Here is an 18,668-nt window from a genome sequence, read left to right on the forward strand (position 1 = left end):
ACTTGATGGCGAGGTACTCCTTCTCCACCGAGTTTGCGGCTCAGGTACAGCACCGGCCGGTCAGCCCTCTCCACCCGCTGGGTCAGCACTGCTCCCAGGCCTCTATCCGACGCGTCCGTCTGTAGGGAGAAAGGGAGGTTAAAATCAGGCGCATACAGGACTGTTTCTCCACAAAGAGCGCCCTTAAGGGCCTCGAACGACCCCTGGCACTGGCCCGACCATTGGACCGGATCCAGGGCACCCTTCCGGGTGAGGTCCGTCAAGGGACTGGCCAGCTCGGAGAAGCCTGGCACGAACTGCCGGTAATAGCCAGCCAGCCCCAGGAACGCCCTCACCTCCTTCTTAGTCTTGGGCTGCGGAGAGGCGGCGACGCATCTCCCCTCTACCCAAGTGGTACCCCAGGTACCGGATCTCCCTCCGCCCGATCACGCACTTTTTCGGGTTGGCCGTCAGCCCCGCCTGCCTCAGGGACCGCAGAACAGCAGCCACACTCTGCACATGCTGCGCCCAGGTGTCACTGTGAATGACAATGTCATCCAGGTTGGCAGCAGCATAGGCAGAGTGCGGCCGCAGAATGCGGCCCATGAGGCGCTGGAAAGTGGCTGGGGCTCTAAACAACCTGAAAGGGAGCACCGTGAACTGATATAACCCGAGCGGAGTGGAGAATGCAGTCTTCTCCCGGGAGAGGGGAATCAGTATCCCTTCGTGCAATCCAATGTCGTAAAAAATGTGGCCGTGCCAAGCTCGTCAACCCGGGGCATCGGGTAGGCATCGAATTTGGAGACCGCATTAACCCTTCTATAATCCACACAGAACCGTATAGACCCATCCGGCTTGTTGACAAGCACGATGGGGCTACACCAGTCACTGCGGGACTCCTCGACCACACCCAGCTCCAGCATGGCTTCCAATTCCTTGCACACAATGTCTCGTTTGTGTACCGGCAACCTATAGGGACGCGTGCGCACCGTTAAACCCGGCTGCGTTTCTATATGGTGGTCGATAAGTGTAGTCCGATCGGGCAGAGGAGAGAACACGTCAGCGAACCTAGCTTGCAAATCTGCAACGTCCGTGGCCTGGCTAGCAGAGAGATGGTTATCAATACCGACCGGAGTGCTAACTTTTGATTTTGGGACTTCCGGTTCGAACTCATCTCTCTCTGGAATTATTGTAGCCAGAGCAACAGTGACCACGTCGTTCCATTTTTTGAAGGAGATTTACGTGATACACCTGCAAGCTATCCCCCCCGGTCCGAACGTACTACCTCATAATCCACGTCCCCCATGCGACGTGTGACCACAAACGGCCCTTGCCACTTCACGAGTAATTTCGTGCTGGAGGTGGGTAACAGTACGAGCACCTTGTCTCCCGGTGAAAATTCTCGCAGGTTAGTTCCCCTGTCGTAGAGGCGCTTTTGACGCTCCTGGGCTTGCTGCAAATGCTCGCGTGAGATAACCCCTCGGGCGTGGAGCTTTGTGCGCAAGTCCAGGACGTACTGTATCTCATTTTTACTATCGCTAGACCCTTCCTCCCAATTTTCTTTAAGAAGGTCTAGGACACCCCGGGGCTTACGCCCGTAGAGTAATTCAAACAGGGAAAACCCGGTGGAAGCTTGGGGAACTTCCCGTACCGCAAACAGCAGGGGATCTAGCCATTTATGCCAATTCCGACTATCCTCGTGCACAAACTTCCGGATCATTGATTTCAAGGTCCGATTGAACCCCTCACAAAGGCCATCCGTGGCCGGGTGGTAAACACTGGTTTGAATCGCCTTGATATTCAACAACCCGTATAGTTCCTTAAGGGTGCGTGACATAAAATTGGTGCCCTGGTCGGTGAGAATCTCTATCGGGATTCCCACCCGGGAGATCACTTGAAACAATGCCTGTGCTACACTCATGGCAGAAATATTGCGCAGCGGTATTGCCTCGGGGTATCGGGTTGCGTAATCTATCAAGACCAACACAAATGGATACCCCTGTGTACACCGATCAAATGGCCCGATAATATCCATGGCAATGCGGTCGAATGGGTTCTTGACCAATGGTAAGGGCCGCAACGGGCCCTAGGAATGGCTGGGGGATTTACCAATTGACATTCGCGACAGGAAGCGCACCACCTATGCACCTCTGCCCGAATTCCCGGCCAATAAAATCGAGCCATTATACGGTTCAGTGTCTTATCATAACCTAAATGGCCCGCCATGGGGTTGAAATGAGCCGCCTGGAAGACCATTTCCCGGCGGCTACGGGGAACCAACAACTGGGTTACTTCCTCCTGACTATGCGAGTCACGACTCACTCGGTATAACCTGTCGCTGATGATCGCAAAATAGGGGTGGGCGCGCACTGTGTCTGGCCGTACCAAAGTACCATCAATCGCTATCACTTGGTCATAGGCCGATTGTCGGGTCTTGTCACGAGACTGCTCGAGGGGGAAGTCACCTAGCAACGGGTAGTTCGGCGGGGAAATCTCGGGTTGAGACCCCTCCGCCGGCTCCGGCTCCTCGGCAGTGTCGCGAGGCGCCGCCTCAGCACAGAGCACATTACACGCCTCACACCTCCCTCTCTGTCGTGCACGCACACCGGTAGCCCGCTTTACCGCTTGAGGAAACCCCTCCCAATCTACACCCAGAACAAGGGGATGCGTCAGGCGCGGGCTACACTATGCTTTTTTCTCTCATAATGAATTTCGATAGCGACCACAGGGTATTCGTGAATGTCCCCATGGACACACTTCACCAACACCCTCGATGCCTTTACTAATGCCCCCGGTCAAACCAGGCGCTCCTGGATTATGGACTGCATGCAGCCCGAATCCAAGAACGCCTGGTGCATATCGTGTTGTATCCTAACTGGAACACAATACGCCTCTCCTGGTCCAGGGGGAGGGCCCGGTATGTTGCCGATGCGGACGACCTGCCCCACCTCCATCACTGGGTAATTCGCCTGAATATGGCCCAGCCGGCCGCATCGCCAACACACCCCCCCTGCCGCTCGGGGTGCTTCCTGTGGGGCCAGTGCTGGTTCTCGATATACCTGCCCCTGCCATCTCATCCTCGGGGCGGGCGCCGGCCTCTCCTCTTCCGGCACCACGGCTCATTCCGGGTGCTGGTTGGTTGTTTGCCGGGGCTCCCGCGGTGGGAGGGAGAGATGGTCCTCCGCCAAGGTCACGGCGGCCGCGAGATCCTGGGGCCGGTGGTACTGGACCCAGGCGGCGGTCCGGGCCCGGAGCCCCGTGAGGAACTGCTCCAACACCACCCGGTCCCTGACCTCCTCCGCCGAGCTGTTCCCTGGGTCCAGCCACCGCCACGCGCTGTCCCGCAGCCGCTGGGTGTCGGCAAAGGGCCGGCTCCCCTCCTCCATCGTCAGGGCCCGGAACCGGCGACGGTGTTCCTCCGGGGTGAGGCCCAGGCGGTCTCGAATCGCCCGGGCTAGGGAGGGATAATCCCGCTGGGCGGCCGTTGGCAGGCTGTGGGCAGCGAGCTGCGCTTCGCCTGACAGGAGGGGCAGCAGATGGTAAGCCCACTCGCCGTCCGGCCACCCCGAGATCCTCGCCGTCCCCTCGAACACCGCCAGGAACGCCTCCGGGTCGTCCAGGTCCCCCATCTTCTGGAGGTGGACCTTTGGGGGACCTTGCGCAGACCCGGGCGCCGGTCCCGCTTTGATGGCCCCGACGAGCTCCCGGAGGAGGGCACGGTCCTCCGCCCTAGCCGTCGCCATCTCTCCCATCGCGAACTGCTGCTCCTGCTGGAGGTGGGCCTGCTGCTCCAGTATGAGGGCCATCCTTCCGATGGCCGTGCTTAGCGCCTCCATCTCTGTGTCCCAGGTTGGGCGCCAATGTAACAGGATCTTTGACACACAGAGGCGGACGCAGTGTTGTGATGAGGGAATGGTTGTTTATTTAGCTGTTCGTCGACTTTCCAATCTTTGGCTTTCCAGCCCTTCCTGCCCCGAAAGCAGAGGCACACACATCTTAAACCATTTCGTTAACGAGGCTTCATTCGCAACAGGTGCGCAACAAAGCCTTGCTTCCGTAACCCTGGCCACAGTCCTGTAGCTCCCTCTACAGACCGAACGCTGCATGTCCCCCCACAATCAGACTCTGCCTCTCTTGCCAAAGAGAATAGAGAGAGAGAGCATGGCGGATGATTTAAACAATATATTTTTCTTGATCGTTTCCGATCATCAAACAAAGGCGTGACAATTCATCCAGCATGTTCTCCCCCTTCAAATGATCCCTACTTTTTTATCCAGTCTCAATCCCACTCATTCTGTTACATTATTAAAGCCGACTCGCGCTTCTTCATGTTACATGCTAGACATTTCCCCTGTTTTTCTGCGCTGTGAGAGAATGCGTGGTCTGCAATTCATGAGCTGCTATAATAAACTTGATTTTTCACATTTCAACATTCAACTCTGGCACCTCTCTGAGTTCACATTATATATTTGACATAACATATTTATGTCCATATACTGTAGCCGAAATGCGCAGAATTAACTGAGAAACATATCCTATGAGTTAATTAATTTGCAATTTCGCAGACACACTGCCACGTGTACTGTATCCCACATCATTTTGTGTCCATAAAGACATTAATTATTTCTAAATTAAGGTTCATCCAAAGACACCATCACCCCCCTCACAGCATTTTAGGCAGCACCCCCTCATGAAATATAATTGCGCTAAACATTTACCCCGCTTCTCTGCTGTGAGAGACCATTTCCACTCTTCATCTCTGTAATTCATGAGCTGCTATAATAAACTTGATTTTGCCAATCTATCTGATAAGTCAAACCATTCTCTTTTCAAACATCCTACACAGCTCTTCTCACCACCTTGTGGTGGCTTTCGGCAGCACTTCACACCGCATATAAATGCAGCGGCGTGCAGTGGCATGCAGGGATTAAACCTCGACCGACTGTATGCTTTTCAGATTCGCTGGAATAATGCTCCCCAAACCATGCAGTGTAGGCCTACAGTGCCTATAGAAAGTCATCATACCCCTTTGAAATAGTTACTATATTTGTCGTACAGCCTGAAATCAAAACCCATTAAAAAATACCTTTTTCCAGGTTTATGTACAAATTTAGCCATACATCAAACTAATGAAAAAAAAGGCGACAGTTCTGAAAATGTATAAGAAATGAAAAACAAGAATAACAGGGTTGGAAAAGTCATCAGTCCCCTGATTTAATACTTTGTAGAGCCACCTTTTGCTGCAATTACAGCCATCAATCTGTTTGGATATGTCTCTACTAGCTTTGCACACCTAGATTGGAGAATATTTGCCCATTCTTCCTTGCAGAATTGTTCGAGTTCAGTCAAATTCCGTGGTGAGCGGCGATGGACTGCTCTCTTCAAGTCCATCCACAGATTTAAGTCAGGGCTCTGACTTGGCCACTCAAGGACATTCACCTTTCTATCCTTAAGCCACTGCGTTGTTCTTTTGGCGGTATGTTTAGGATCGTTGTCGTGTTGGAAGGTGAATGACCTTCCCATCTTCAGCTGTCTAGCAGAGGGACGCAGGTTGTCCTCAAGAATTTGGGTATACTTGGCAGCATCCATTTTCCCTTCAATCCTGACCAATTGCCCAGTCCCCACTGAAGAGAAACATCCCTGCAACATAATGTTGCCACCACCATGCTTCACAGTAGGTATGGTGTGTTTTGGGTGATGTGCTGTGTTTGGTTTTCACCAAACATAGCGCTTGGAGTTCAGTCCAAAAAGTTCAATCTTAGTCTCGTCTGACCATAAAACCTTTTTCCACATGGCAAGGGAATCTTGTTTTTGCACAGCACAAACAAGACTGACTGTGGCACTTTTTAAAAAAAAGGCTTCTTTCTTGCTACCCTGCCATACAGGCCAGCTTTGTGTAAACCTTGTGAGATTGTTGTCACATACACAGACAGACCAGTCCCAGCCATAAAGACTTGTAAGTCCTTCAAAGTTGCCTTTGGCCTCTTGGTAGCTTCTCTGATCAATGTCCTCCTGGCTCGGTCATCCAGTTTAGACGGACGGCCTGATCTAGGCAAGGTGTTGGTGGTGCCATACGCCTTCCACTTCTTAATGATGCTCTGAACGGTACTCAGAGGGATAGCTAAAGCCTTCTAAATCTTTTTGTAGCCTTCACCTAACTTGTGCCTTCCTACAACTTTATCCCGGAGGCCTTTTGAAAGTACTTTTCCAACCATGGTGAATTCTTTGCAGAACCATGCACTTCTAGTTGTGGAATCCTCAAGAAACAGCTGCTTTTATTCTGAAGTAATCAAAACCACTACAATTGATGTCAGGTGGGGGGCAATTAGCCTGGTGTTTGATCTGGAAGTTGATTGGTTGCACCTGAGCAAGTTTATAATGGTATACTCTAAGGGGCTGATCACTTAACCAAACCAGGTATTTCACTAATTAATTTTTAATAATTGTCCAGAATTTTTAAAATTGTTATTTTCACTTTGATGATGAGGGTTATAATGTGTACATACAGCTCAAAAAAGTTAGATTAGATTTATTTTAATTTCCAGGGTGTAATGTGACAAAAGGTAAAGATTTCACAGGGTATGATGACTTTCTATAGGCACTGTACACACACACACACACACACACACACACACACACACACACAGCAATTTCACTGTTAAACCAGTCGTCATCTTACCTGCAGCTGCACTTTTAAACTTCAAATCCTATTACACCAGCCAGTTCATACACATTTATAACTCTCTCTCTACCCCCTCTTTCTCTCTCTCTATCTACCCCCCACTCTCTCAGTCGGCCAGGTGAAGTTTGATCCTCCGTTGAGGAAAGAGACAGAGCCTCATCATGACCCGGTGAGTGTCCTGCCGTCTACCACTGTGTTACCATGGACGTGTGTGTGTGTGGTGGGTGGGTGGTGGGTGTGTGGGTGTCAGACCTGGGTCATATACACAAGTGTAAAACCCAAGCTAAATCAAACACACCTCAAAGTATTTGACCCAATTTGTGTGAGCATGTGTGTGTGCTTGCGTATCAGACCAGTGTGTGTGTATGGATAGTTGCTGTGGAAAACACCTATACACACCCCACCTGATACAAGCCTGACACTGTGGTCCAGTTTGACTCAGAACAACTGCTGCATGTCTGATCTCAGTCCCACACAGGAATTACACGGAATCCATATGATCTGCCGTGTCAAACAAAGAAAAATGTTCACGTTCATGAAGCATGTTTCAGTCCGAAGACCTCCAGAAAAATAAGTGTTTCTTTGCAAGCGTAGTGTGTGGGAGTTTGTCTTTGTTTGACCTCAACACATGCACCTGCAAACAAGGCTACCTGGATATGATTCTGCATAACACCATCACTGTGTAACACGTTCACTTCCTCCCGTGCCTCATTGCTTCCTGTTCACCTGTCTTGCACCCTCCTAGCTAACGTTGACATTAACAGGTGTTTCTCACCCTGCCTGTTGGAACAGCTCCACTCTGACCCTCATCAAGATTGTGCAGAAGAGCTGTACTACACGGCAAGATCTAATCTGGTATTTGCTGGTATAATCTCTCTTTCCATCTCTGTCTCTCTCTTTCTCTCCCTCTGGGGGCTTTTATTCTGCTTTTTAACGCTTGCCGTCTTCTTTCAGTTTGCCTCTCCTCGTCTCTGTCTACATGGCTCCTTTGAGTGATCCTGCTTGTTTGTTTGTTTGTCTGTTTACTTGTGTTGTTGGCGCCGTCTGTGCCTCATTGGATGGCCTGGTGTTGTTGTTTTGGTTGTCGTGGTGACTCCGGTCCTATTGCCGCCATTGGTTGTTTGTATTATATGGCCTGTCACCTCACACCTTATCACACCTCACCTCTAACAACCCTGCTACACCACATACGTGACGCGAGTGTTGGACGGAGTTCATAGACTATATTGTATTCAATGTTACCTGCTACACTAGCGCATGCGTAAAGCGTAGACGTTGCATGGCTGCTGTAGCAGCAATGTAAAATTATGTTTGGAGTCTAAACGCCAAACAACTGCTTTTTGGACACTTAAAAACATATTCACTCAGCTTCACATCTCTACTCTTGTCTAGTCTAGGGGTGCTAGGCTGTCTAAAAGGTTCCGCAACTGGTCTGGATGTGTGCATTAAAGTGAGAAGTCGGAGTATGCGGACAGCATTTACATGGCCCTGGGGAGAAACAGAGAAAGCGGCTTACCCGGGTCGAGGAACAGCTCAAGCGATGCGTCGGTGCCAGCCAGCTCCACTGCGAGTGTGAAATGTGACAGTGTGCTGTCTAAACTGCACCTTGTACCTGTCTAACCTACCTATTCCTAACAATACATGTGAAGTTCCTTGCAGAAACAGACTGAGAGGGCTATTTATTCTGCATCCACACGCACAACTGTTACATTTCTGCGTGTGTATGACGTGTGAATATCAGTGTGTGCCTGTCCTTGTGCTTTTGAAGCTGTTGTGTTACTGTAACGTGTATGTGTGCGTGTTGTGTGAATATCTCTGTGTGTCTGTATTTTTTGCTTCAGAAGCTGTTGTGTAATCGTAATGTGTGTGTGTGTGTGTGTGTGTGTGTGTGTGTGTGTGTGTGTGTGTCTTCTCTAGGACCTTCAGCTGGAGTATGGACATGACTCACCAAGCCTAATGGGAGGGAATAAGTAAGTCACTCTTCCTAGGTTTCTACTCCTCTTTTTCTCCTCTCTCCTCCTTTCCCTTTCTTTATGTACCCTTTCTTCTTTGCGTCTCTCTGTATCTCGGCACTCCTTTCCTACCTTCTCTGTTATGTTTCTCTCTTCTCCTTTGCTCTACTCTACTCTCCTCTCCCTCTCTCCTCCCCCTACCCCTCTCTCTTCTCCTACCTCTCTCCTCTCCTTCTCTCTCCCTCCCCCTCTTTTGCCCCTCTTTTCCCCCCTCACGCTCTCCTCCCCCTCTCTCCCCCACTTCTCTTCTCTCCTCTCTCATCGGTGTAGCAGCAGGATCAGTCCTACCAGATGGTTGTGTGGCTGGGAGAGGTGACTTCCTGTAGAGAAACGCTTCTGAAGTGTCTAATCATTTATTCATGACACCTTTTCCTGGAACGGCAGTAGGAAGTGCCCTGTAAGCGCTGTGTGTTTGAAATGACAGAGGTTCACTACTTAAGCACTTTGTGTGTGTTCTGAATGACAGAGATCTGTTCTGTTAGCAGAATGTGTTGAAGATGCTGTGTGTGTGTGACTCATTCAGCGTGTGTAGGATAAGTCAGGCAAGAGGACACACACACTGCTTTACACACTGCTTTACTTGTTTTTTTGGGTTTCATGAGGGTTTGCCCTGTAACATTAGCAAATGTCATGATAGCTAGGTGAGAACACAGCTCTACTCCTTTCTTCATGTTGTGTGTGGTTCTGTAAGTGTCTCTCTTTTTCTTACTTCTCCCCCCTTCATTTCACTCGTTATCTGACAGGAGTCTTCTCAAGTCAGTGGAGGAGGAGCTTCACCAGAGGTGAGTTAGGCCACTACCCCTTCACAGCTCAAAACCTGCACCTGCTCTGGTTTTTGATTCGCTGACGCATCCTAACTGCGCCCACTCCATCAGCCAATCAGTGTTTAACGCAGTACTAATCCAGCCAATCTAGTGTCACACAATACTAATCTGCTCAGACGGCTGCTGATAACTGTGCAGTTATGGTTTTACCCTGCTTGTTTTGTTTTGTTTGTCCATCGTTGTGTGATGCTTATAATCAGGCTGTTCTGTGTGACCACCCAGACACAGCCCACCTTTATCTCGTCATAAAGCCTCGTAGTGGAATCACTCGCTCATACCCGCTCAATTCAAGTACTAATTGTAACATTTAGATTTGTTGTATATAGTAACATTTTTTGTGTGTAATTGAGTTGTATGTCTGTTTTATTTGATTCTATAGCCATGTAGTAATGTAGTTTAGCTCTAGGACCTACTCTTATGTAGTTAGTGTCATTTATCCATGCAATGCTAGTCAAGCAAGTTATTTCCCATAGTTGTCTCAGTGTCTCCTCCCAGTGGACATAACAGGAAAGAGGAGCTCTAACTGGGCTTTCACGTTATAACAGCAAGAATGGCAGGCGAGCCAGCTACCCTTAAAAACTTTGAATGATTTGAGCTTTCTGCCAGCATAATGTCAAAGGCCTGTTTGCCTAGCCACTTTGCCTTGCCACTGTGAGCCCCACTGAGCCACTGCCCTCCTATCTTCATCTCCTCAGGGGCCATGTGACACATTTAGAGGATGATGATGGTGTTGGTGATGAAACTCTTACTCAGTAAGTCCGTCGTCTTGTGTATCTAGCCTAGCTCCAACCCCCTTTCTCTCGGCTAAATCTCCAAAGTCTCTCCTTGATTCCTCACATCCTCTCTCCTCTCCGCTTTCTCAAAACGCATTGGAGGAGAAGGTGTGAGGGGAAGAACCTCAGATCTTCTCCTCCAGTGCGTTTTGAGAGGGAGGTGATGAGAGAGAACAAGAGGAATCAAGGACAGACTTTTGAGATTCACCTTCTGTCTTCCTCTATCTGAGAAAGAGGAGGAGGAGGAAGGCTAGGCCTGTCACCTCTCCACAGTTTCATCCATGCCATCTTCATTCTGCATGTCTTGCCACGCCATCACCCCTGTGCTGCCCATGCTGTCCCTCGTTTCTGCCCGTCTGTGCTACCTGCTACCCTCTCTCTGTTGCTGTGTCCCAATTCTCTACCCTCATCCTGAAGTCTGTACTGTACTTAAATTGGTTGGTATAAGAGATATTGTGGGGGAAACTCCCTCCAGCCTACAGTATGCGCCAATACACCATACATCATCACTACATCACTAAATCATATTATGGTGAATGCACACGTTGCCCCACTTTGACAAAAGGGTAGAGAATTGGGACGCGTGTACTGTATGTGCTTCAGACAGCCTTATAGCTCTGCTTGCTGCCTCACAGTTTGGTCTGGGCTTTGAATCCAGACAGACATGGGTTTCGTTCAAGACAGAACATTTCAGATTGTTTTTTAAAAACATTTCTGCTGAACTTAATAAAATGAAGGACTGTTTTTGTTTGCCTCTACATTATTTGCCCTCATCTCTGAGGTAATGAACACAACCGTTGTAATTTCTTTGCTAAATTCTCAGCCAACTGTGATTTTTGTCCGTTTGTCCAGTCTAAATCTGTTAGTCTTGATGTGTGTCCATCATGTGCCACCTGCTTACCGGTGTGGGTGTGTGAGTGTCATACCGCCTTCTTGTCCTCTGGCCTGAGTGTGTGTTGTTACTGCTTGTCCTGTTGTGCCTCTCTTGTAACCATAGTTGTTGGGTTTAACACCAGTCCTCTTGGTTTAACCCTTTCTACTGTACCTACCTTGTTCTTACGGTGTTGCGACTCTTCATTGGTTGGTGTTGTGTCTATGTCCATCATGATTGGTTATTTATGTCTGTCAATCATGAATGTGGGCCTGATATTGGTCTCTGATTGAACCATGCTATACATACAGTAGGGTACATACACACTCTAAGTCTTAGGGCTATCCTGCTGATATGAGATATGAGCCATATTGTGTTGTTTGTAGTTGTTTTCACTGTGTCGTGTGTGTGTGTGTGTGTGTGAGAGAGAGAGAGAGAGAGAGAGACACTGTGTATCCAACACTTCTCCGACACACTCTAACTGTGTAATGTTTTGTGGTTGTCAGTATATGATGTCTGAGAGAAGAAGAACCTTGTCACAGCTCTGGCAATTCTAACCCCTCCCCCTTCTCTCCCTCCAGCAAATCCAGTACCATCATGAGGCCCAAAGTCCCACCCCCACTGCCCCCCAAGGTGGGACCAATGGCTTCTATCAGTCAACAGTGCTTCCTTCCCATGTATTTGTTCATAAACGTGGTGGTGAAGTATCTCTCTGCTTTCTCTGTCTCATTACTCTCTCTCACTCCACCTCTCTTTCCCCCTTGTCTCGCTCTTCTTTTCTCCCTCTCTATCTATCCTCTCTCTCTCTCTCTCATTCCACCTCTCCCCCCCCTCTCTGGCTATCCTTTTCTTCCTCCCTTCTGTCTCTCTATCACTCCCTCTCTCTCTCTCTCTGCCCCCCTTTCTCCCTCCTCCTGTCTCATCGCTCCGTTCTCTCTCTCTCTCCCTCCCTATCCCTCCCTCTCATCCCCCTCTCTCTTCAGCCCAAGTCCATCTGTCCACCCCAGCAGGCACAGGAGAGTACGTCCCAGGGAGAGGACGATGGAGGAGCGACCATCAATCGCTGTCCCGTGTCCAATAGCCCCGCCCGGCCCTCCCACGTCCCCCCGCGCCCCCCACCCCCACGCCTGCCCCCCCACAGACGCAGTAGCCTAGGTAACGAACCCCAGGGCAGTGACGATGATGGGACCTTTAGGCATTTCTGGGAGTGGCTTCACGCCCCACACACGAAGGAGGAGCTGGAGGTGGTTTTGGAGTTGGTGAAGGAGGAGGAGGAAGACAGTAAGACTGGCTGATTGGGTGTCCCTAGAACCTGGCCCCTCCCTGATTGGTTGTTTGTCCCTATCAATCGGCACCTGTAGAGTCTTGCATCACCTCCCTCCTCCTTCCCTCCCTTTCTCTCTCCCTGCCTTCGTCTGTCAGTTTGTAGTGCTGTAGTGTAGTCATGTGGCCTCCTCTGTTGATGTTGATGTCACACAAGAGAATATAGTATACACTTTGTGACAAAAGGTGATGACGTCACATAAATTTAATCATCAAAAATAATACTTGAAAATTATAAGTCCCGCCCCTTTGGGGGCGGATGTGGTGGGCTGTTGATGCTTGCCCCATGAGACGTGGGTGAGAGGCTAAGGTGTTCTGGTGTTTGTCGGAACTTGACATTTTTATGAGGATGTGGTCACCCCCGTAGGCTATAGAACCGTGAGAATGGATTGGATGGATTAGGGGGTTCCCAGGGGCCCTGAACTGTCTGAAGACCCACCGGGGTTCAGCTAAAGTTTGTCACTGATAAGGGCTGTGTGAGGTGTGGTGATGACTTTATGCTGCATACAGGCATCTATGTCAAAATTGCATATGAGGCTTAAAATAAAAGTTCAATACTGAGGGTTAAAATGTGCAATTAAAAAAAGGCAATTAAAAAATGGTTAGGCTGCTACTCTAGTGGTAGTAATGTGTTCAATAATGAAGGGTTAGGGTTAATAAAATTGGGGATTAAAAAATGGTTCAATTTTTAAAAATGTTTAGTTTCAAACGTGGGTCTGACCCATGTCGCGGACGTGTCACTGATAAGATCACGTGTTTCCCGGGCAAAAAGGTGTATATATATGACCCTGTGTGAGATCTGTAGTAGTTGTTGCTATATGACAGTGTCTAAAATGGCGTCTACAAGGATGGTGGGGGAATTGGAAGGGTGTTTATTGCCCCATGAGACGTGGGTGAGAGGCTAAGGTGTTCTGGTGTTTGTAAAATTAGTTGTAGCATCTTGACATTTTTATGAGGATGTGGTCACCCCCGTAGGCTATAGAACCGTGAGAATGGATTGGATGGATTAGGGGGTTCCCAGGGGCCCTGAACTGTCTGAAGACCCACCGGGGTTCAGCTAAAGTTTGTCACTGATAAGGGCTGTGTGAGGTGTGGTGATGACTTTATGCTGCATACAGGCATCTATGTCAAAATTGCATATGAGGCTTAAAATAAAAGTTCAATACTGAGGGTTAAAATGTGCAATTAAATTCTACCTCTTGTTACCTGTTCAAGTGTTATGGTAACATCACACTGCTGGTCATTTCCTCATAATTACACGTGATATATCTATCTGATAGGCATCGCTTGAGTCTTGCATTGAGGTTCAACGTTTTTCAACGTTTGCCATGTGGGACAGTGAACCTGCATTCTGTAATCCTAGTTTTTGTAAGCTATCCTGAAGCATGTTCTAAATGTTTTTTCAAGAAAAAAGTGGCTTGAAAGTCTTGGGATCTTTAGCATTGAGCTGTAAGACCAAATTGTTAGGAAAGTATTTGTTGGTCGTACAAAGCTTTTGGCTTTTTCCTTTTTTTTCTACATGCCAATGGAACAGCATTTTTTGTATTTCATCCAATATGTTCGCAAGTAACATGTCAGTAAAGAAAAGGGTAATGAAAGTCATAGCAGCTCACCACCAAAAATCTGAATTTGACTATGGGTATTGTCTCTTATTTTAACCCTTGGCTTGACATTTTAAATGTACAACATGTACCGCTATATTCCCATAGACACATATAGAGTTCATGAAAAGTATCACTAATTTGGATCGTTATCTCACAATTTGTTATTTAGGTCGATTTTTAGGATAGAACTTGAGTTGATGGTATTATTGTGGGAACTCAAATCAGTCACTCAGCTTTTTCTATTGGCTACCCTCATCAATGCAGAATATGTGCTTGGCCAATGAAATGTGAATGTTCTCGTTTCAGTACGCTGAACGCTTCATCTTTCACTCCACCGTTTCCTAAATCATTTTACCTCATATCCTTTGTTCATCCTAAATTTGTTTCTAATACTGCTTATTCATGTTTTAAGTTACCTATTTATACCAGCACCTTAGATTACCAGACCTGTACAACATTTGATAACAATGTTATTTTTGCACTAAAATAAAATGACTTTTGGAGCTATTGCTTGAGTTGAGTCTAGTGTGTTTCAGATGGTTGGACGTTCAGATTGTTCTGTTTTAGAGAGGAGAGGTGATGAGGGCAGGTGGATGTTCATCATGAAGCTTACTTTGTTTAATACCAGGCTAGTTTGTCTGGTGAGACCACACCAACTCATTGCATAGCTTGTTAACCAACTGGTCCCGGATACACGTAATGTACGTGCACTACTAATTCAGAAATTCATTTTTACACCCATTGGTCGAGAGGGATACTAACTAGCCAACTAGCATGCAGTGGGTGATATTACAGAGAATAATGCCTTTAATGTTTTATTACAGAAATAACTGCCAATAGGTTGTCATTGAATCTCCCCCACATAAAATGTTGCTGTTCATAAGTTATGATCTCAGTTTTGAGCTATGGTGAAGCGTAACAGTGCATATGCAAAACATTGTGAAACTGACATTTATTTTGACTTTTGTTGGACATTCAATATATAGGCTAGGCTATATCTTACTGGTTGTTTGTAGTCTGTCTGTCTATCTCTAGGGTGTGGAAAGTATCCAGCAAATTGGTTCTTCGATGAATATGTGTAGGCCTAGTACTTGTTTCTGTGGTCACCGAAACTACAGCATTTATAGAGAAGTCAAGCTGCAAAAATGCATCATGGAATGTTGCCACTGGCCATGCAGGTAGAACTAGTTACATATCAGGATGTAGTTGAATTATCTGTCAACCTGTACATTTTTCATCGTTAGGGGACACAGTTTATCTGAAGCTAATCTATTTCCAGTGAATGGATATGTTCATGGGTGTGTGTGTTGTCATTCCAATGAGGGATAAGTGCTTAATTTGAGAGTGACCTGAACAATAGCAAGCCCAGGATGTAAATAATGAAATCACATTTAAATCATACATGCACCATTTCTAGTCTAGTACTTGCATAAAAACTAGGCTTAAGGGTGCCCTCTGATCAGATCTTGACAGTTTTTAGGGAAAAGGCACATTTACTTGCGAAAGAGTATGGTTATGAGGGGTCTGTTTTGTTTAACTAAATGGCATATCATCATGGATATCATAGACCAATTCAGCTCACCAGTAGGCACATTTCACGTGCCTCTGTTGCTTGAATGCAACAATTGAATTGGATTCAATTGGATTGTCTGTTGATCTTTTTTCATCATGCTTAATCGAGTTGTTGGGAGTGTTTTAGAGATTGTTTAACGTCGTCATTGCTCGGCTTTACCCTTTCTTGGTTTGTATGACTTCTTCAACTGGTCCCTACATGGATGTCTCAGTTCAGTTGTCATTCTCCATTCAAAATGGGCTAAGAATAGTATAGATGGATGCCTTTTCCATATGACCCATATTTCTCTGTGTTGCAGAAGGACATTCAAGCAAACAATGTTAATAACAAAATGAAACGTGAATCTGGGTTTGCACTATTGTAGGCCTATAGCCTACTGCTGACCATCTAAACATCTCCTAAAAGTATAATGTCAGATATATAGACACAGTAATGCCTCTCTTTGCCTTTCTCCTATCTTCCCCTGAAGAGCTAACCTCCCCTTATAGTAGAGTATAACTTATTTTCTTAATTCAAAGGTAACAATAGGTAACACTGAATGTACTGAAAGCCAGAGTGTTGATATACTTTAAGAAATGACGTATCCACCTGTAATATGCGTATTATGCATGTTCATTAACTTGAACTTATTGACCCCTCAAATTGGGATAGTAAGAAGTCGAAGTTGTCTTTGTTTTCTGATGTCTGTTCTCTGGCAAAAATTGACCCTAAGAATGAGACTGATGGAACATTAGTCATGTTAGTCGTTGAATAGGCATCTACTAGAAAGATTGAATTTGAGATGGTGCGAAGATTGGTCCTACTTTGTATTGCCTGTTGAGGTGCTGTAATAGAGGAGCTGTTACCATAGTTGCGGTGTCGTGTGATCTTATTGTATGTTTAATTTTGGCTTCAGCTTTTACTATTCATATTCCCATCAGACGACAGTTTTTTCCTCAAGTAACCAACAGAAACAATTAATGTTTGTCACCTTTTGCGGAATGCCTGAAAATGTTATGGTTATCGTTAAACCCCCCCTACAACCTTTAATACGCGTAATGGCTCCATAACAATGATGCTTCTCGTACCGTTGTCCGTTATGGTTTATGAGTTGACTTCTCTTGTATTTTTGTTTGTTTAGCTTATGTCTAGATGTTGCTCTTTTATTCCCCAAAAATATGTATGATGGCTTCTGCAGGCCCTGCTACAGTATGATGGTCTCATATCTCACTCTGTCTTGAGTAGTCAACATTTTAGTTTATTTTATCAGGTCTTTTTTGGTGGCGTTCATTTGGAGAACTATGATCGTCGTCACGCAGAGCTTAGCTCCATCCATCCATCGACTCGCAGCGACTCTATCCTGAGAAAGTACGGTTGCAAAAGAAATCGGAGAACATTCGTAGAGCTTCCCCAAACCGAACCAATGCCATATAGCTGAATTACATGCAACATGCAAGACACCATAACTAATAATGCAAGGTATTTTGTATCTTTCTGAAAGCATTGAGGGCTTCAGAGCAACTTGGCTTTTTATATACCAACTTGGAAAATTACCTCAGAACGGTCTCGGGTGCTAGTGTTGTATATCCCCAATTTTAGTGACCAAATGACACAAGCCAATACTGTGTACAAACTTTATCATTTTACTTCCTTTAACCTTTAGTTAAGCAACATTTGTAATTATGGATGAACTTTGAATGTATGTACATTAAAGTTCATGGGACCAAATTTTGTAATTGGGAGTTCAAGTCTCAATGTTGTTATGTACGCATGCAAATCCACCCTTTTTAAAATGTAGTAATACTGTAACTAAAACAACCAATGAACGCTCAGCAGACACTGAGTTGGGACTCATTTGTGTGGCAATATAAGCTGTAGTCATGACTGGATGATATATTGATGTACCAATGAAATGGATATTTAGATTTGCAATGAATCACTATCAATATTCCTGCAATATGTTTTGGTAGTATAAATAGTGGGCTGCGGATTGAAAGAAAGAGGCATGTTGATGGGATGTTGTATGCAGAGCAATAATGACTAAAGTCTGAGTTGGAGTTATGATTTGCTGAGCAGTGTAGATGGGCCAACGTTAGGTAAGATGCATGGCAGGTATCACTCTGAGCGGTACCCTGGCCTGTGGTCTCCAGCACGTCTTGTGGCAACTTTCATTTAACATTTAAGCATTGGTAGGAGGTCATCTAATTAATTGAATATAGGTTACCTGTAACTTTGCAAACCTATAAGTAGTGTTTTTAGTGGTTCGTAGTTGGCTTATAGATGCCACTGAGTGATCATCAAGGATCTAACATCTGCATCTTGAAGTGATGTTATGCAGTGCCGCAATAAAACCAGCGAGGCTTTTCTTGCCCTTTGCCATTTAAAGCTGTTTGTTGCAACCAGAAAACGACAAGAACAGTAGCACGCTATTCATTATCCAAATTTGATACAGTTTTTGATATGACGATAGATGTATTTTTGCATGCTACATTTTACAAAGGGAATACACATTTGAAATTACTTTTCTCAATGTATTTGTGACATGATATACTGATGTAGTGGCATATATCGGTCATTCAAGAGATCAATCGATTGAAAGGCACTGTACAGAGAAGGTTGTATGGAAATTAAATTAAAGTTCTTATGTCATTCTTGTTGTCTGAGCTGAAAACATCCTGCATGTTATTGTTTTATGTGTGCCTTTTCAGAGATTTCCTTTCCACCTCCCATATACTGGGGTTGCCATCCCTATTTCATTTACAGCGCCACATAAAATAATTTCTACATTAATTATCATGCAACCTTAAAAGTGAAGACGCTGCATAGAACGATCAGTATTTGTGTTTTGCACTTTCAAAGTAGTTTCAAAATTGCCCCACTTAAGGTTGGGCAAACTGACAACAAAACAACAATAAAAGACGAGGTATTTTAAGCTATCGATAGGAATTATAAGGAATAACATGACTTTGAAGAGCTTTTCTAAAAAGGTAAAAGATATATCTATATATATATATCTATCTATCTATATAGATAGATATTCATATATAT

The 18,668-nt window shown here is 46.0% G+C and overlaps 1 protein-coding gene across 1 annotated transcript in view; it reads left to right on the top strand.

Moving 5' to 3' along the window:
* The window catches only part of LOC310823865 (mitogen-activated protein kinase kinase kinase kinase 3-like), a 122,644-nt gene that overhangs the window by 89,451 nt on the left and 14,525 nt on the right, over nt 1–18,668 (top strand). Inside the window, exons 14-19 of the mRNA XM_083696749.1 lie at nt 6,772–6,830; nt 8,579–8,631; nt 9,417–9,455; nt 10,193–10,249; nt 11,723–11,774; nt 12,125–12,296. Of these exons, the coding sequence (XP_083552875.1) occupies nt 6,772–6,830; nt 8,579–8,631; nt 9,417–9,455; nt 10,193–10,249; nt 11,723–11,774; nt 12,125–12,296 (432 nt within the window). The remainder of the gene's footprint in view (nt 1–6,771; nt 6,831–8,578; nt 8,632–9,416; nt 9,456–10,192; nt 10,250–11,722; nt 11,775–12,124; nt 12,297–18,668) is intronic.

The sequence above is a fragment of the Argentina silus genome (genome assembly GCF_951799395.1).
Source record: "Argentina silus genome assembly, chromosome: Y".
Classification (NCBI taxonomy): domain Eukaryota; kingdom Metazoa; phylum Chordata; class Actinopteri; order Argentiniformes; family Argentinidae; genus Argentina; species Argentina silus.